This window comes from Stegodyphus dumicola, chromosome 3 (assembly GCF_044657685.1).
Source record: "Stegodyphus dumicola isolate Sdum_Otavi_A_Nest chromosome 3, ASM4465768v1".
NCBI lineage: Eukaryota > Metazoa > Arthropoda > Arachnida > Araneae > Eresidae > Stegodyphus > Stegodyphus dumicola.
Genome location: NC_140770.1, coordinates 135,153,583 through 135,172,433, shown reverse-complemented (window position 1 = coordinate 135,172,433; position 18,851 = coordinate 135,153,583). Strand labels below are relative to the sequence as shown.

General features: G+C 33.4%; 1 protein-coding gene across 2 annotated transcripts in view; it reads left to right on the top strand.

The window, feature by feature from the left end:
• Nucleotides 1-18,851, top strand: part of LOC118181191 (regulator of G protein signaling 7-binding protein A-like) — a 287,634-nt gene that overhangs the window by 233,215 nt on the left and 35,568 nt on the right. For both annotated transcript variants that reach the window (XM_085813337.1, XM_085813338.1), the window contains exon 2: nucleotides 14,858-17,682. In XM_085813337.1, coding sequence (XP_085669463.1) covers nucleotides 17,524-17,682 — 159 coding nt within the window. In that variant the 5' untranslated portion in view covers nucleotides 14,858-17,523. The remainder of the gene's footprint in view (nucleotides 1-14,857; nucleotides 17,683-18,851) is intronic.

Genomic DNA, 18,851 nt, shown 5'->3' with positions numbered 1-18,851 from the left:
ACACGGAGATATCTCAGTGCTCCGAACTCACGTTAAACTAAAACAACTCCTCAGAAATGATACTCTTCCCAGTCTTATACAGCTTTCCCCCGCCCGACGAAAAATTGGTAGTGCCTTCGACATCTCGAAATTACCTGAAGGCAAGCATATGAGAGCCGCATACGGTTGCTGCTGCATATAGGATAAATTACAGTTATTCAGTTACAATACCCTTTACAGTTACACAGGGACCGAACCAAGATACTGCCAAATGTTAGCCAAGTTTGACGAATTTTGGTGATTTCTAGCCAAATTTGGCGACAAATAGGAGTCTCCAAAACAGTTACAAGTTTTGCGATATCTCGCCAATTTAGCGAGATAGCCATTTACTCAATGTTAAATAGACTTGCCCTTGCATTGTTACTTCTCCGCCAAAGTTTCGTTTCTTTGGACTTTTCATACTGCATTACACAAAAAATGCCACAGTTTCACATATAATTTCGCTAAAATTATTTACTGTGTACAAAATTCGTAACAATATATAAATGGTAATATTTAATATAAAGCATGTGAATGCTTGGATATCTGATTACGAACATTTGAGAATTTTAGAATTTTCGTGTTTTCTTATCGTATCATGTCCGGAGAAAACCAGCAATGCCTTTTGGGGAACTTGCAAAATAAAATCTTTAATTTATCTTCTAAGCTACTTAACAAAATCAAAAATGCTAGAAGTGCTGCCATTCGGCAAAGCAAAAAATATTTTTGTCAGTTTTCAGATTTAACTATTCTCTAACTGCTTAACTAAATTAACAATCTAAAAACAGTAAGTACGCTTCTCTAATCCAAGTCTTTACTTTTTAGCAAAACATTTATTTCATATAGTATAAAATAAAATTTATTTGTATGAATCTGATTAATAACTAGAAACATTTTGCCGGATTGCTACAATAAATCAATCTAATACCATATACTATGTATCCCATATAATAATTTTCGAATTTTTCTTCAATTCCTGTAATAATCTCTAGAATTAAATAACCAAGAATTTATATGTATGGAGGGTAGGTATGCATATGCATTTCTCGTATTGTGAAAAATCAGAGCCAGACAATTAGAGCCTTATCATTGTCATACAGTTTTCTCTCCGCTGCCGAGAAATCTCCTGTAGCTTTCATTTCTCGAAATTACTGGAAGGCGTAATACGGTTAAAGTTACATATAGGGATTAATTACAGTTAATCAATAACAGTACCAATTACAGTTATGCAGGGACCGGAGCCAAATGTCGCTAAATAGTCACCAAGTTGGGTAGCTTTTCGCGATTATCTCTCCGAATTCGGCAATAAAAATTAGTCGCCAAAACCAACGCCGCCTGGGCGATATCTCGCCAATTTTAGCGAGATAGCCGTTTACCTCAAAGTTAAATAGACTTGCTCTTGTAATCTTATTTTTCCAACCAAGCTTCGTCTCTTCAGACTTTTCATGTTACATTATACAAAAGGTACTAAAATTTTACATATAATTTTACTAAATTTATTTACATACATACAAAATTCGTAACAGTAAGATACTTCTCATTTAAATTTAGTAAACAAACAAGCCGTCATTAATTGGTAATAGCTAATGCAGTTTATATTAGCGCAGTATATAAATCTTTAAATCAACAAATTCGGCGATTTAAGAGAAATGTGACCAGAAGTAAAATATTTTTATATTCCACGCGCCAGTGTGTTGCCACGTTTCGCCTAAGAGACATTGACCAATGTATTTATGGCAGTACTGGTGACACAGATCACTATCTGTTTGACTGCTCGCACACAGGAAATTCACATTTGAAAAGACCAACTGCAATGAATATGCCAGCATGGTTCAAGAACACAGTTAAGAATAAATATGCTCTCAGCCGCATTAGAGACTGCACTGCCATTGCTAAAAGCATTGCTGACAACCTGGAGTGACTTTTTTCCTTGAACACCATGCCGTCAGCAGCCTGCTCTGTACATATATTAATTTACTTAATGTCTTGTTTTTTTTTTTTTTTTTTTTTTTTTTTTTTTCTGTTTTTAATTATATTTAATATTATGACTAATCCAGAACTCATCTAATGTATTCCACAATTTGTAATGTATTTGGTCATCTTTACATCTGTATCTGACTTTTATAGCACATCCTTAATATAACTGTACGATAACATAACATGTACGATAATAACGATAATGCATAACATGTACGATAATGCCTAACATGTACGATAATAGTGAAAAGTGTTCCGCTTAGTCTCAGCAGTCCCCACCATGCACCTTCTTTCCATGTTCCTTCTTTCCTTACTTGAATGTTCCTCGTTTCGTGGCCAATCCCCGGAGGACACAGTACTAAGCTCTTTATTTATATTTATTCATGTATTTTTTTAATTTCCATCGATGGGATCCAACAGGCTGAAAAGCACCTAACCCAGTGAGCCAGCTGTTCCGTCGATGATGAAAAGAAAGAAAGTGTGTTGCCACGCGTGAAAGCGTGAATTTTTCTTTAAAATTGAATTTGTGTGTTATTGCTGAACAAAGAAAGTAGCCATAAACGCAGTTTTCATCTCTATTTACTCATTATTAGTATGACCTATGAAATGGAACTGGCTCGTCTCATTAAAATTATTGTACCTTTTTTTTCCATTTTGCAAATTTTATCTTAGGCTGCTAGTAGAATGAAAGCGTAACGTATTTTGAGCCGAAAAGGGCTATTAATCTCGAAATACAATTTTTTGTTGTTTCACTTTTCATTCGAATCTGTTGCTATTTGGCAAAATATAAAATATTTATCTTTCAAATTTGATCTGTCTGCTATTCATTAATACATTAAGCTATTTAAAAGCATCAGATACAGTTCTTAAGAATATTATTTTTCTACATTTTAATCTGCTTAATGTAAATAAAAATGTATTTAGTTCATAATATATCTAATTAAAAGCATTATCTTTAATGAATAATATTATATAATTTTTAAGTGTTCAAATACACAGATTGTATATAAAGTTTCTGTGTATGTCTAAATGTACTACATTCATCTGGTATCCTATAAAATATTTCACTTTTCCACCTGGGTCATCTGTCCACCTACTGATAAACCATATTAAACTTTAATATGAGACGTTTCGGGCTACTATTAAAATCTAAACCCATTCCTTTTCTTAAGCATTAGAGAAATATCAGTCTCCAACCTCCTTTTTTGTCCATATCATTTTCCAATATAACAACCAAATGTCACTATCAATTATTATTTTTAAAAAATAACCTTAGAGAATAGAAAAAAATGTCAAAGGTTTCAGATTTTAAATTATGTCCAAAGGGGCGTTTTTTAACATTTTGTGTGCTACATTTGTTTATTAAATATCACGTTCTTCGCACTTAAACCATAACATTCAGTTCAACAGCAATATCGCAAAATAGTTTTAAAATGAGCATATCCTTTAGAATTTCCGATACAGAGACTTGCGAGCTGAAGATAAAAATGTTTTTCTGTACAATGTTGCCATTGCTCGCTTTGAAATCCTTGAGTTTGTTAATAAAAAATAAAGTTAAATAAATTAAAGTTTTACAAAATACGAAATCGATAATAAAACAAATTCCTAATTTCGAATTTGGGCTTCCACATGCACATATTCGTAGGAGGATTACGTGGTTCCAAATTCGATGGCCCTAGGTACCGTTGTTTTATCACAATGCGAGAAATATACGTACATTTATACAGATTTTTTATTATTTAATTTCTTAAAATATAATGCAGGACTCTATTATTTGGTGGCAACAGTTTGAAAAGTGAAACGGACATTTATAGTGAACCAACGCAAAATCGCAAAAAGAAAACAATAGTCCTTTAGGGACAAAGCCCCTTTGGACTAATAAAATGATAGCGCAACGCTAATAAAAGTTTGTTGTTACCAAATATTATAATCACGTATTACTTTTAAAAAATAATGTAACGAATATAAAAATATAGCAATAGTTAATTATGTATTAGAAATTCTAAAGGTATGCTTTTTTAAAATATTTTTTGATTTTGCTGTTGAATTGGAGTGAATTCAAGACCAGATTGGCAAAGATTGCTCAGATAGTGCATATAAAGAATTTTAACAAACCTTCTAATGCGACATTAAAATGTTAATGAGTTAAGATTAAGTTCTTTAATCTTAATTTAAAGTTCTTTATAAAGTCCTTATCAACTGAATTTGTAACAAATCCAATTGATAATTATCAACATGTTCTACATTATTGCCATCAATTACTTCTAAGGTCTTCTAATATTCTTCTTCTATTCTTCCTTGTATTAGATAAAAACTTTCGATTATATTTTCGTTCAAACTTTTTGATTATTATCTTTTGTTACTTGATTCCTCTGATAATGATTTAAATCTTTGGTCTTCACACTGCGTGCAACATTTATTTCTTGCCATCTTAGTATTCGCTTCTAATCGGGTGAAAACATTGAATAAATTTCCTTCGAATGCAAATATTTGTATTACAAAACACGTTTAAATGCTAACGTGCTTAGAATCTTAATGCAAGCACAGAGCCATTGACACATTTTTATTTCCGTTTCCACTATTTGATCAATAAAAATGCAATTCTCCATTAGTTGTTCATTAAAAGACTCGGAAATCGGAAATGTCATTAGCACTTTCAGTTTATCTCTGCTGTTTAATAGTTGTACAGTTCTGTTCTTCGGTTCAATATCTGCATTTTTTACTTGCATTCAACAAATTAAATGTATTTAACGTTAAGTAACGCATTCATTGTTAAACACATGCTATGTTCTTTCAAGGTTGTTCTACTAATCGGGATTTGAAAATCAAAGAACTTTTAACTTCTGTATCATTGTAATTAGTTAACAGCACAACTACAAAGCAAAACAATGTAATATAATGAATGATTCTTTATAAGAATTGTGACTAATACTTGAAAAATTAAAATAAAGTAAATAAGCATGAAAGTCTGAAAGTTTTCGAGTTTTACATTACCCGAAAGGGGTGTTTTTTAACGTTTTGTGCGTCACCTCTATTTATTAAATATCATGTTCGTTGCACTTAAACAATAAAATTCAATTCAACACCAGTATCGCTAAATAATTTTAAATTGAGCATAGCTTTAGAATTTTCGATACGCAGTCTCAGGCGCTGGAGATAAAAATGTCTTTTTCTCGTACTGTGTTGCCATTGCTCACTTAAAAATCCTTGAGTTTGTTAATCAAAAATTCCTTAAAGTCTTACAAAATATGAAACAGATAATAAAACAAATTCCAAATTTGGGCTTCCAGATGCCCATTTTCGGTGGAGGATCATGTTATTCAAAACTGGATGGCTCTAGGTACCGTTGTTTTATCACAATGCGAGAAACATACATACATTTATGAAGATTCTGCCTTATATAATTTCTTTAAATATAACACAGGGCGATAATATTTGGTGGCAACAATTTCAAAAGTGAAACGGACATTTAAAGTTTTCGAGGCAAAATAACAAAACAAAACTAATAGCCCTTCTGAGCTATCGCACTTTGGGCTAATAGTGAATGTGAATGCATATGAATTAGCAAAGCGAATTTTATTTTAATAAAATTGTTTAATACTGTTGCGTTTTGTATGGGTTCGTGAATTTGGAACGAATGATGACAACACTTGATGAAGAATGAAAACAAAATTTATTAGCCTGCATATTTCAGGGCAGCTCCAAAAACGCATTAACAGTCGTCGAAAAACTACGACAAGCACGCTGAAACAATCAGCAACACAGCCTTCAGGTTATCAGGCTATAACGAGAATACAGCTTCACGGCAAAGCACTAGATAGCAGCTACCGACACGATTCGGTTGTTCTCGGAACTCAACGTACTCTCGAGACTGACCACGCTGCAACTCGGTATGCACTCGATAGCCTCAACAGTTCGCACTCTCGATGCACCAATCCGCGATACACGGACGAGACGCTCGACACAGCATTGACGATAAACTTGCGATACTCTAAAGAGACTCTGATGGAACACACTTGATAGTCTCAACGATGCACTCGACGAAACTCGACCGCAGATTGCTACTCCACCTACAGGCAGGGTTTATACAGCTTTTGGCCTGTCTTCGAGAACATTCTGGGTTCCTTTGCTATTTTCTGGCAATCCTAAACCCGCCTTGCGAGGAAGCTACCTTACCGCATCTACATTTCGTAACAATATGCTAATAACAGCCGTGTCCGGATTGACTGTTTAGAATCATAGGGGCCCTATCTTAAAAACGTTACGTTTAGTTATTCCGTAACGTATGAAAAACTATTATCCAAAACTATCAACTTAAAAGAAAACTGCCTACGGAAAATATTAAAGCTAATATGAGATAATAACAATGATAGCTGATGATATAGTCGTATTTGATAGCTGATTTTATTGGTGTCCGCCGAAAACAACATGGTAGAAAACCTCGCAAGGGGAAATATATCACAAAAAAAAAAAACCTTTTGAGAGAAAAAGAAAGCAAGGAGAAAACTTCACAGTTCTGAAACATTGTGGTATAAAACATCGTCGTAGAAAATAAAGCTGCACGAAAAATTTGCAGTTTCAAAATATCTTTGTAGAAAATATCGTGGTAAAATCTAAAACACCTAAAAATCATCACAATAAAATTGCAGACAAAGATTTAAATTCACTTTTTAATTCTTGTTTTAATTAATTCTGTTTATAATCTTTAATTCTTGTCTGTTCTTAATTTAGTTCTTAGCATTATTAACTGAAAATAACTCGAATTATTTTAAGAATTTTACTTTGCGCTTACGTATTTTAACAACTTTAAATACTTTTAGAACCGATGTTTTTTTAAGCTACGGGTTCTTTTGATATCTCTTTCAATAAGCATTCGAGATAAGCTTTAAGAAATTGAAATTTATTACAAAATATTACAGCACACAGCAAAACAAATAACTGCAAATAGATTAAGGAGAAAGCGGATATTAGTCTTTCTTCTTCTCAGTATGAGAAATATTGCCAATTACATAAATCATTCACAGTGACTCTAAAACACAATTTTGCTAAGTTCTTTTGAAACGCAATTTTTCTGAAATTACTGACTAACAACTCATTGACTTGCTAGCTGTCGGAGTCGTATTTATACGGCACTGCCAAGCTTTCTGGAAACTATGAGAAAAATTGCTTGTAAAACTTCGAAAATGTTTACTATTCCTACTTAAATTCACTGCAGCTATTCTCGTATTATTTATTTTCATGGATTTTTTTAAATTTATTTTTAAAAAGGTTTTCAGTATTTTAAATCTTTTTAGTAGTAATCATTTTTAGTATATTATTATTATTAGTCCAAAGGGGCAATTTGCCCAGAAAGACTAACGTAATATTCCATAGAATATGATTAATGTGGAATCCCTAATTTGAAGTTGAAATTTGTTTTATTATCAATTTAATATTTTGTAACACATCATCGAATTTTTGATTAGCAAAGTCAAGGATTTCAAAGCGAGCAATAGCAACGTCGTACAGGAAAAGCATTTTTACTCCAGCGCGCGAGACTATGTATCGGAAATTCTAAAGATATGCTAATTTTAAAATTATTTTGCGATACTGCTGTTGAACTGAATTTTGTGGTTTAAATACGAAGAACGTGATATTTAATAAATGAAGGTAACGCACAAAATGTTAAAAAAGCGCCAGTTTTGAAAATAATTTAAAATCTGAAACCTTTCAGATTTCTTTTAGTATATTATTATTTTTTTTAGTATTTAGATATAATTTATGTATATTTATCCATTTATTTACGTTACAGATCGAAGTACATTTTATGACAGACAAACTATCTGTATTCTTTCTTTACAAACTGAGCTTCTTAACATTTTTTTTTTTTTCCTTGAGAAACGTCAAGTATTACGTTTATATAAAATATTATGCCATATTTGGTGGCAACAATTTCAAAAGTGAAACGGACATTTAAAGTTTTCGAGGCAAAATAACAAAATAATCAAAACTAATAGCCCTTCTGATATTGAACTGAATATTGAGATATAATGAAATAGAAATTTCATTATATCTCAATATTCAGTTCAATATTTTAGCAATAATATAATATATTCAATTCAATATTATAGCTCGGAAGCCACTACATAGATTAAAAGATATACAACATAAGAAAATATGGAAAATAGAGTGAGCTTTCGCGGTGATCGAGCCCATCTGTTGTCATCTGGCCGTGCAAATCACTTTCACTACGAGAACATATAAGGGAGAATAAGGAAATTGCTTAACAGTTTGAGTCTAGAATAAACTGTAGCTGCGGTAATCTCGGTAGGATAGGAATTGAAATTTGTAGCTGCGAATATCTGGGTAACATAGGAAAAATGCGATCTTCGATATATGTATTTTTATCAGTTCTTTTTCCTCATTTTCATCACAGTTCTCGCAAACTTTATCGATAGCCGAACTTTAAATATTTTTATGTAAATTCTTGTATATCGAAAAAGTAATTTATTTTTTTATCTTCCTCGGAAAGCTCGATCTTTCGGTATCTTTAGTTTTTTTGACAGCATCAACGAAACATGACGCTAAAAATCTCTTTTCATTCTGCTGATTCTGATGCTTCGTTTATGACAACCGCCGCTTCACCAATGTAATAATAAAGACACCGCCCCGTCTTCGTTTTCTAGTTGTCATAATTCTAGCATTGAAGAAATAATCTCGGAGAAGACAACAGTTCTGCATCTGTTGTCATACAATTAGTTATGTGCTGTGACACATAAAAGAAATCTAAGCGAGATGTTTGCTGGTGAATATTTTTGAATTATAAAAGCATCGCCGTAGAAAAGAAATGGTGAAGTTTTGGATTTTTTCAGCAGTTGCTTAGGGTATTAATACTTAAACATTTTTTTAAATGACTTTGTGATTTTTTGCTCCAGTAGTTGAATTACGTTTTCATTTCTCGCGGAAATCTAGCATTTATTTCGTAGAAACTTACTGTTTCACAAAGCTGTATTGGAGCTATTACCTTTTAATTAATAATTACTTAAATTAAATTAGCTTGTAATTTATTTTAATTAAGGTTTATTTTCTTATTAAACTTTATGTAAAAAATAAAAACTTCCGGGAAAAATTCTAAATATCGAATTATAAAGATGTAATTAGGATATATATGTGGAATAAGAAACCTTTTAACTAATCATCTGCCAATATACGGAAATATTGTATTATTTCTTAGAGAACTCTCAAATGAAGGGTTTGGTGACCTTACAAAAAAATTGCCAATAATAAAATAAAAGTTTAAATGATTTTAATTTGCAAGAAATTAAATGTATTATTAAGAAAGGAATTCTCTGATTTTGCAATAGATATTAACTTAAATGAAGAAAAAAGAGGAAGCTTTGAGAGGCACTGAAAAATACTTAACTATCTCATGAGAAAAATCACCAAATTTTTTAAACTAAAACATTAAGTGCATCCTGTACCTGCTTATTAAGCAGCAATACAAATCTTTTTAGTTAAGAGTTGTTTCAATTTTCTCTTTTAAGTGTGTGAAAATTTATCTATTTATTTTTCACTAATAGTTAATTTTGAGTTAAAATAACTTTCCTATCGCTCTTCTTTTCACCCATGCTTTTCATGCCAGAGCGTGGGTGAAAAGAAGAGCGACAGTTAGGGCGTGTGAAGGAGAGATTGAGGGAGAACGAAGTGCTATTTAAGTGAAGGTTTCTCAAGTTGATTTTAGAGCATGTTCTGCCTACTTGAGGTCACGTTTTTACAGTGACTAAATAGCGATTTGATTCTGTGGCGTTGAGTGCTTCCAGCCATTAGGTTTGTGTCGCTGGTTTTCTAAAAACCAGAGCCTTCTTGCGCGTCACTTTATCCTTCGATTTTAATTCAACGTTACATTTTTAAGTTAATCCAGAAGTGTTGGCTTGCATAAACTCAAGTTGGGTCATTGTTACTTCTTTGTGTTCAAATCAAAGAGCTATTTTCCAGCTTCTTCTGACTTTGTAAAGTTTAAGTCAAGAGGATTATTCCTCAATAGTATTCCTAGAGTTTATAAGTTTATGCTGCGAAAGAAAATGAGACTCTATAAGGTCAACAATTTTCGTTTTGTTCAAATTATATATACTTTCGTAATCTGAAATAGGCCTAATGCATTTTATCCACAGCAAGTTACCTTTGCGGAACACGATTTGCGCTTGTTAATGACGATAATGAAGAACCCTTACCGCGACTGCCAAGGGTTTATTTTATTTTTTACGTACTGAAGTTCTTTTTGCTGTTCGTAGAATGTTTAAAAATCTTTTGTAACCCAAGAATTAGTTTAATGCTTGTAAACATTCGAAAGCAAGTTACGTAACGATGACCGGAAGATTCTTTACAGAAGATCCAACTTTTACGACTAACGTTATGAATCTTTAACGAAGTTTTCTAGTTCAATTTTCAGAGTTCCTCCAGTAAAATTGTACTTTCTATGATGAAACTACAGGAAAATCAACACAAAGTTTAACTAGTTATAGTCAAAGCAACTTAGCTCAGAATAACAACAATAGTTTTCGAAAGTAATCAACAAAATGAAACTTGTTTCAACTGGAACTGACGCAGAAAATGAAATAAAATGTGCTTCTTGAGAAATGAAATAAAGTTCTTGTAATTTTCTTTAAAATATCTTTTCTTTATTAAAACAAAAACTCACATATTTAGAGCGGTTTTTTTCTTTCCTATTAAATAATGAAGAATCCGTATGTGTGTAGGACTATATATATATATATATATATGGGTGCGTATATGTGCATATGTGTTGTAAGTACATACACTGGTGAAATAAATTAAGAGAATTTGCGTATTTTATCGAATTGCATGAAAAGAACTGAACTGAAGGAAAAACCACTGCTTCTAGATAAAAATGAAACTTTTGTACGGCAAATACGTAAGCGCACACGTGAGTGTAGGCGGAGCCAGCAGGAAAACAAGCTTTATAAGCGCGTGGAGGGTAAGACGAATTGCGTTCACTAGCATACTTCAGCGAATTTCTTGGTGTTATCTTGCAGCAATCGGTTAAATTCACATCGGAACAGTAAAAATGAGTAACCACCAATGTTTAGATGATGGAATAAGGTGGCAAATTGTCGGAAGGTTAGAGGCAGGCTAATCGCAAGTCCAGATATGCAGAGAAGTTTAATTTAACGCCCAGCATCGTGTGTAACCTATGGAAACAGTTCCAGGATACTGGATCCATCGAGAGAAAGCCTGGGTAAGGTCGTCCAAGAGCCACAACGGCCAGAGAAGATCGTTCTTTGCCCATTTTAGCGAGGCGTAACAGACGGGCTACAGCTTCTCAACTCTCTGGGGACCTGTATGCAGCCACAGGAACCCGTGTAACAAGGGACTGTTTCTAAAAGACTGAATGAGAGAGGTTTGTTTGCCAGAAGACCGGCTGTTTGCGTCCCGCTTACGTCTGCGGACAGGAGAGTCCGATTAGCATCGTACAGGCAGCATAGTGATTGGAGTACGGAGCAATGGGCGCCCGTTCCGTTCACTGACGAGTCCCGTTTTAGCCTAAACACTAATTCTCGCCGTACGTTCATATGGAGAGAGCCAGGGACCCGCTACCTATCGTCCAAAGTCCACGAAATCGAAATTGTGGCGGTGGCGGTGTAATGGTCTGGGTAGGCGTGATGTTGGAGGGCCGCACATCTACGTCTTTGACAGAGGCTCTGTGACTGGTGTGAGGTACAGGGATGAGGTTTTGGAGCCCTATGTTTACCTTTTCCGGGGTGAGGTGGGCCCCGAGTTCATCTTGCAGGACGATAACGCGAGACCACATAGAGCTCTACTGGTCGACGAATTTCTCGAGAGTGAGGATATTCGCCAGATTTATTGGCTAGCCAGGTTTTCAGATCTCAACCCAGAGCATATTTGGGACGCTCTGGAGGAGGGCAATTTCAACTCACAATTCCCCTCCGAGAACTATCCAGCAACTGAGAACAGCGTTGCTGAATGAGTGGGATCAATTGCCACAGGCACTGATAAACTGCCTTATTTCCATTATGACATCACGCTGCAAGGCCTGTATGGCTATAAGAGGGGAACATACCCCCTAGTAACTCATTTTTCGTGTCTTCTGTAACCGCTGTTTCAGACCTTCAGACCCTCATGAGTGTTACACGCGAACATGTGTATATTATAACTATTGAAAGTTTATTTTGTTTGTATTATATGAACCTAAGTTCACACCAAATTTTATTAAAATCTGTCCAGTAGTTCTGAATATGGTAGATCAAATATAAAAATTCTCTTAATTTCTTACACCAGTGTATTTATATACATGTATTATTTATATGTATATGTCTATTTATATGTATGTATGTATACTTATATATGTATGTATGCAGGTATGTATCATTGCATCACACTTAGCCTTCTATCGATGCATGTGCATCTAGAAGCTCAAATATTGAGTTTCGAATTTCCTTTTCATTCATTTCATATTTTATACCAATTCAATGAATATATGAATAATTAAGTGAGCGATTTAAAAGTAGTGTATTGCCGCTGATCGAAATAAAACATTTTTATCTTCTGCGTAACAGTGTGCTGCCTTTCGGTAAAACGTAAGCTATTCAACTTTTAAATTCAATCTGTGAGTTAGCAAAGTGAGCGATTTAAAAGCAATAAAAGCAGCTCTTAATAATATTTTTTAAACTTTCTTTAATATGATCGATTAAAGTAAAAATACATTTAATTGTCTTCCTTAGCTGGATTCGTGCAAATCCTTCGTACAGAAATCTTTCAGTATTCATTATGCTTATGTTCATCCTCTCTATCTGATATCTTGTAGTTTTAAAGCTCCTTTGTCTCTCTCTCTCTTTCTGTATATATATATATATATAAACACACACATTCGTGTGCAAAATTAAGAGAATTAGCCAATTATAACTGTTTTTTACGAAAAATATTGAACCAAGGTACTAATTATGCCACCGAATAATTATGCAAATTTGCAGAGTCGGAAAAAATAAGCATACACGTGCGTGTCTATCCTGATATGATTGTTGAAGGGATATAGGCTTAAGAGGGGTTTTCGTCAATTTGTGTGTTCGTAATTCCTCAAGACATTCGCCGTGTTACTCGCAGTAACTGGGTATTTTTTTATATGGTATCAGGTAAAATTATTAGCCACGAACGTGTGATGACGTAATGAGCTGCAGAATTGTCGGCAGGTTGGAGACAGGCCTATCACAAGCACAGGTGGTTGCAGAGCTCATTATAACACCCAGTGTCGTCTGCAATTTGGTAGAAGGGCTTCAGGACACTAGATTCATATCGAGAAGTCCTGAACAGGGTCGGCCAGGGTCAAAAATGATAAGTGAGAATCGCTATTTTGCACTTTCATCCCGGCAAAGCAAGAATGCCACAGCTTTACAGCTCTCAGATGAGCTGTGCACTGCCACTGGAACCCGAGTTTCATGAGCTATAATTCTCCGAAGGCTTCATAAGACAGGGCTGTATTCCTGAAGACACTTTTTTTTGTGTCTTGCTGAGGGCAGCACACAAAGGAGCACATTTAGCGTGCTGCAGACAACATACTTCTTGGACCAGACTTCAGTAAGCACAGTGCATTTTACAGATGATTCAATGTTCAGCCTGGCACTGATTCTTGGCGTACTTGTATTTGGAGAGACAATGCAACACCATGCTTTCCCTCCCTCAACAGGAAAAAGGATCATTACAGCAATGGAGGTGTAATGGTTTGAACAAGTTATTATATTGGATGGCCACACACACCTGCATGTGTCTGCCAAAAGCTGCCTGACTGCTGTAAGGTATAGAGAGGAGATCTTAGAGTCCCATGCTTTTCAGGGGCGCAGTTGGTTCTGGGTCCTTGTTCATGGACAACAATGTTCGTTTACATAGTGCTCAGCTGGCCGACAAATAGCTGGAAAGTGATGATATTCGAAGCATCGATTGGCCAGTCAGATCCCCTGACTTTAACCCTATAGAACATATCACAACTCTCTTGAGAGAGCAGTTTCATCTCGCAGTCTGCCTCTGAGAATCATGTCGGAGATGAAAGCGCTACCTTGCTACAGGAGTGAGCGGTAACTTAGAGGGGCTATTAGTTTCGAAACGGTATTTTGCGTTGTTTCACTTTTCAACTTATTGCCACCAAATATTATTGCCATGTATTAAACTTAAAAAAATTAAGTGATGAAGAATCTGCATGAATATATATGTTTTTCGCATTGTGAAAAAAAGACTTTACCTAGAGCCGTCAAAATTTGAATAACGTAATCCTCCACCCGAGCATGGGCACCTGGACGCCTGAATTTCGAATTTGCTTTTTTATCTATCTCACGTTATGCAAAACATTAATGAATTTCTGAAAGCGAAGATATGAAACATTGTACAGAAAATAACATTTTTGTCTCCAGAGAGCGAAACTTTCTATGGGAAATTCTAAAAATATGTCGTTTTTAAATATTTTCTGATATTGCTCTTGAACTGAATGCTATGTTGTTTAAGTGCGAAGAACAGGGTATTTAATCAATAAAGTTAGCACACAAAACATTAAAAAAAGAACGCTACTTCGAGGGTAATATAAAATTTGAAAGCCTTTTTTTCGGGGGGGGGGGACTGAAGAAGCATTTGTGTGTGTCCGCGCTCAAAATCGGCAGAAATTTGTTAAAAACCTACCCCGGTGTAATGTTCCTTTTTTTTATCTGATTTTGAATTTTCAGTCGCATGCTTTTGTTCCAATTAAGTGTTTTGTATATTATACAACAATGATACTACTTTAAGAGAAATTGCGGATGTAAGTTGGGATCTGGAAAAGTGATATTGAAAATTTTCTAGTATTCTTTTTCTTCTTTTTTTACAGGCTCAAAGAATATTAAACTGGCCAGACATAGGTCCATGGCAGCATTTCTGAAGTTAATCGAAAAATTATAAAATCCACAGAACCTTTCTGAGAGATTTGTGTCATTTTCATCCCGTTACTTTCATTCCTGTTGAATAAACAAGATAATACATTCATTACAGAAGCCGGAGCAGTTTCTTATAACAAGAAATTTAATCGCTTGAATCTCCGAGGGGGAAAAACTTCAAATCAGCAAGAAACAAATTTGTTCATAAAGAAAATATGCGAAATGTTTTTTTGTTTCTTCCTGTGCAAATATTCCTCTGAAACTTCGTTCGTTCCAGTGCCAGAATTTAACATTTTTTCCTCTTCTTTAATATTTGTTACTAATTGAGAACGCAGAATAAAAAGGAAATATGTTGACTAGCATCGTTTTTTAATGAAGAAGTGGAATTCCTTTGACGTTCTTGTTATTTGCTTTGGAAAATTATTCTGTAATATCATTTCAGCTTTCAAAAAGCTTTTGACATAAAAAGAAATAATTTTTGATAGAACACAAAGAAGTTCATGTCATACAGAGGATTTTGAAATTATGTTCTTGAAGTTAGCAATTTGACAACAATAAAGTTGGGATTTTTTTTATTAATACATGTTTCACACGTAAGTCGCGTGACTTATCGAATTGTAAAATTGAAAAATAAATTAAAGTATTAAACTCGTCGAAACGTCTAAACAAGATTACATTTCATCTGGAATGAAAACACGTAATTTTCAAACTTTTTATATGGTTTAGTTTTTATCATATTTTGAACATTTTCTTTTTATTTCTACTTGAATCTAATCCCATTTCAAAAGAATTATATTTAATGAATAAATCAACACTAGCGGAGGAAAAGATGAATAACGTCTAAATAGAAATTTACAAATATACAAAACCAAAAAGGAGCATATATCTAATATCACTATTTTAAAAAAGGAAAGAAAATAATTAAAATGATTATTCCATGCCCTTGAAATGCATGATAAAATATAAAATTACAATAATGGATTTTACAAAGATTGCAATATTGTAGTAATTGAAAACAAAGAAAATCCTTAGAATCTGAAGCAAAATTATAATTATACATTTCAACTAAATCACTTATCGTAAAAAGTCGGTGGAAAGTATGGATTTTATGTATATTATTGTGATAAATGTTTTTCTGAACAACTCTGCAACTGAACCTTCGAACTCAATGTTAATTTGAAACTATAAAAAATTTCAAATGTCTTTCTAGATGAACTTGATTTCTATTTCTTCGCAACTTGTTACTAAGTGATAGTTTTATATTATAAAAATATTAATTAAAAATTACATATTTGGTTTATAGTAATTGCTGTATATTATACTCATATTTGATTGGGCATCAAATGAGGCATTATGATATAATACATATACAGTTTATACACAAAAATTCAGGAAAGCATATTTGGCAAAACATTTTTTCTGTGTTTTTAATGCTAATATTAAATTTTCTAAAAGAGTTTGATTTAATTGACTGTACCATGCATTGTATTTGATACAATATCCTAAAATGTTTAACCTTTTTGAAAAATAATATGTTATCAAAATGTACATGAGAATTTATTCACTCTTTTTAGATATTAGGATTTAAATATTCTTGTCAATGTGATAAAGAATTTTACAGTGGAAAGAACAAAATGTGAATTTTTGAAAGCTATTAGAGAAGTTATCACTTTTAATGGAACACATTGCTTAAAGTTTTGATATCTGAAAAATCGCATGAAAATATATTGTCTTTTTAGATATCTTGTTTAATATAGTGTTGTCAATGTAATAAAGAATTTGTCAGCAGAAAAAACAAAATATGATTTTTGAAAGCTACAATAAATGAAAATTTTTAATAGAATATATTGCTTAAAATTTTTAAATCTGTTATTTAGCAAATATTTTGTAAAACAAAAGATATATTTTGTGCTAATATAACGTTAGTTAACCTTTCCTCTTGTTATTATACAGTACTGAAGTCAAGGTCAATTGGTACTACATATATAAATAATATAATGATGCAAATACTGTATTATGAAAGCAGAAGAGAAGTGAATCCATTTAATAAGTGTACCGTAATATATGCCTGAAGAGAAATTCTGCTAACTTCTCGAAGGAACTAGAAGAATTCTGCCATCTTTTTACAGAAATTATAAAAGTTTTGTTATATGTTTACAGAAACTAGATGAATACTGTTAAAAGTTTTTCTTAAAACGAGAAGAACTGTGTATCCTTTACAGTAACTAGAAAATTCTGTTAACCTTTTGCATAAACTAGAAGAATTCTGTTACCTTATTTCTGATAACTAGAAGAGTTCTTAATTTATTAATTCATTTATTACTTGAAGAACTAGAAGAATACCGTAACCTCTTTCTTGGAAACTAGAAATATGGTATCCTTTTGCGGAAATTAATATTAAAAAAGTTTACTGATGTGTAAAACTCGACTCGACAGTCGATTACTCGACTCATGTGTAAAAACATCAAATTTCACATGCCGATTTTGTGTAATATTTGTGTCATCAAGCATTAATTTAGTAATGGGTACTGCAAATGACTGACGTGGAATTTCATTGGCTTTCCACTGGAGGCAAAACGAAGAAGGGGCGACGATAGTGTGTCATACGAATCGGTGCCGCATGAGTTGCGGGACCGAGTTGGCCAAACGGCGGACGGAGCAGCCGAGCATCCGGGGTGGAATTCGAGCAGCAATCAACCGGAGGCTCTCCCGACCAGGGGTTTATGACAGCTCTGAAGGAAGCAAGAGCAGTGAATTGCAGCTTGCTGACTGCGAACGAGTAAGTACCTGTTCTTTCATTTATGCAGTTCTCGCGCAAGATAATCCAAAATAACGAACCTATTTTTATAATACTGGGTAGGACCAAAAAAAAAAAAAAAAAATATCCCACCGCCGGCGATAGTATTTATCTTTTTGAAAGCGATCTAATGTGTACACCACATGACTTCTTTGTACGGAATATTAAATTATACACAATTTTCCTGTGCACAAAAATTACATCATCTGAAGAATTACCACAAGTTCTATTCAAATACTATTATAAATCTAAAACGATGTATAAAAGAAATTAAGCAAACAAAACAAAAAAGAAACATTTTTCACAGACGACTGAGTATTTCTCATTCAGTTAACTCAGTTCTCACATCGCGACAAGGGAAAAATACATAAAAACTCAAAATATATGTATTAAAAATTACGAAGTAAATCTCAAACACTTATTTCCTCGAAAAAATTCCAGAAAGGATTAAGCATGATTTAATTCGCAATAATAAATGAAGGCGTTATCTTTGTTGTTGCGAAGCTAATTTTCTCTAGATTGGCAACAAATCCACTAGTCCGCTGTTTAAAATGTAAACAAATATGGCCGAATGGCAAAAATAATTAGGCTTAGCAGCACATAAACAACATTTAAATTGTTGATAATTCTCAAAATATTGCATACAGATTTGCTAAAGGCATTAAAAACTTTCACCGGAAGATAAGAACAACATAATTCAATCATTTTTAAAGCAAAAAATTTACAATTTACAAACATATAAGAGTAAAGAAACTGAGATCACTGAGCCGGGTAACAGAGTGGATATATACATAAATATGTTTATATACGTTTGGTGCGGCCGATTGCAACCAAAATACGAGGTGCACATCTACAAGTTATAGTAGTCCTATACAAAACATTTCAACGTTCTGAGGCTACTCGTTTTTGAGTTATGCGAGATACGTACGTACGTACGTTCGTACGTACATACGTTCGTACAGACGCCACGAAATATTCTCTTCAGAATTCATTTCAAAGCAGTTTTATAATTTTTTTGGAGGAAAAGAGTCTTTTATTCTGTCCCGTACGTACAGATATCACGCAAAAACTTCGTTAAATTGCATTCGATAGCGGTCAAAATGGATATTTTCGTTAAAATATCTGCCTGAAATTTTCGCGATTACAATATT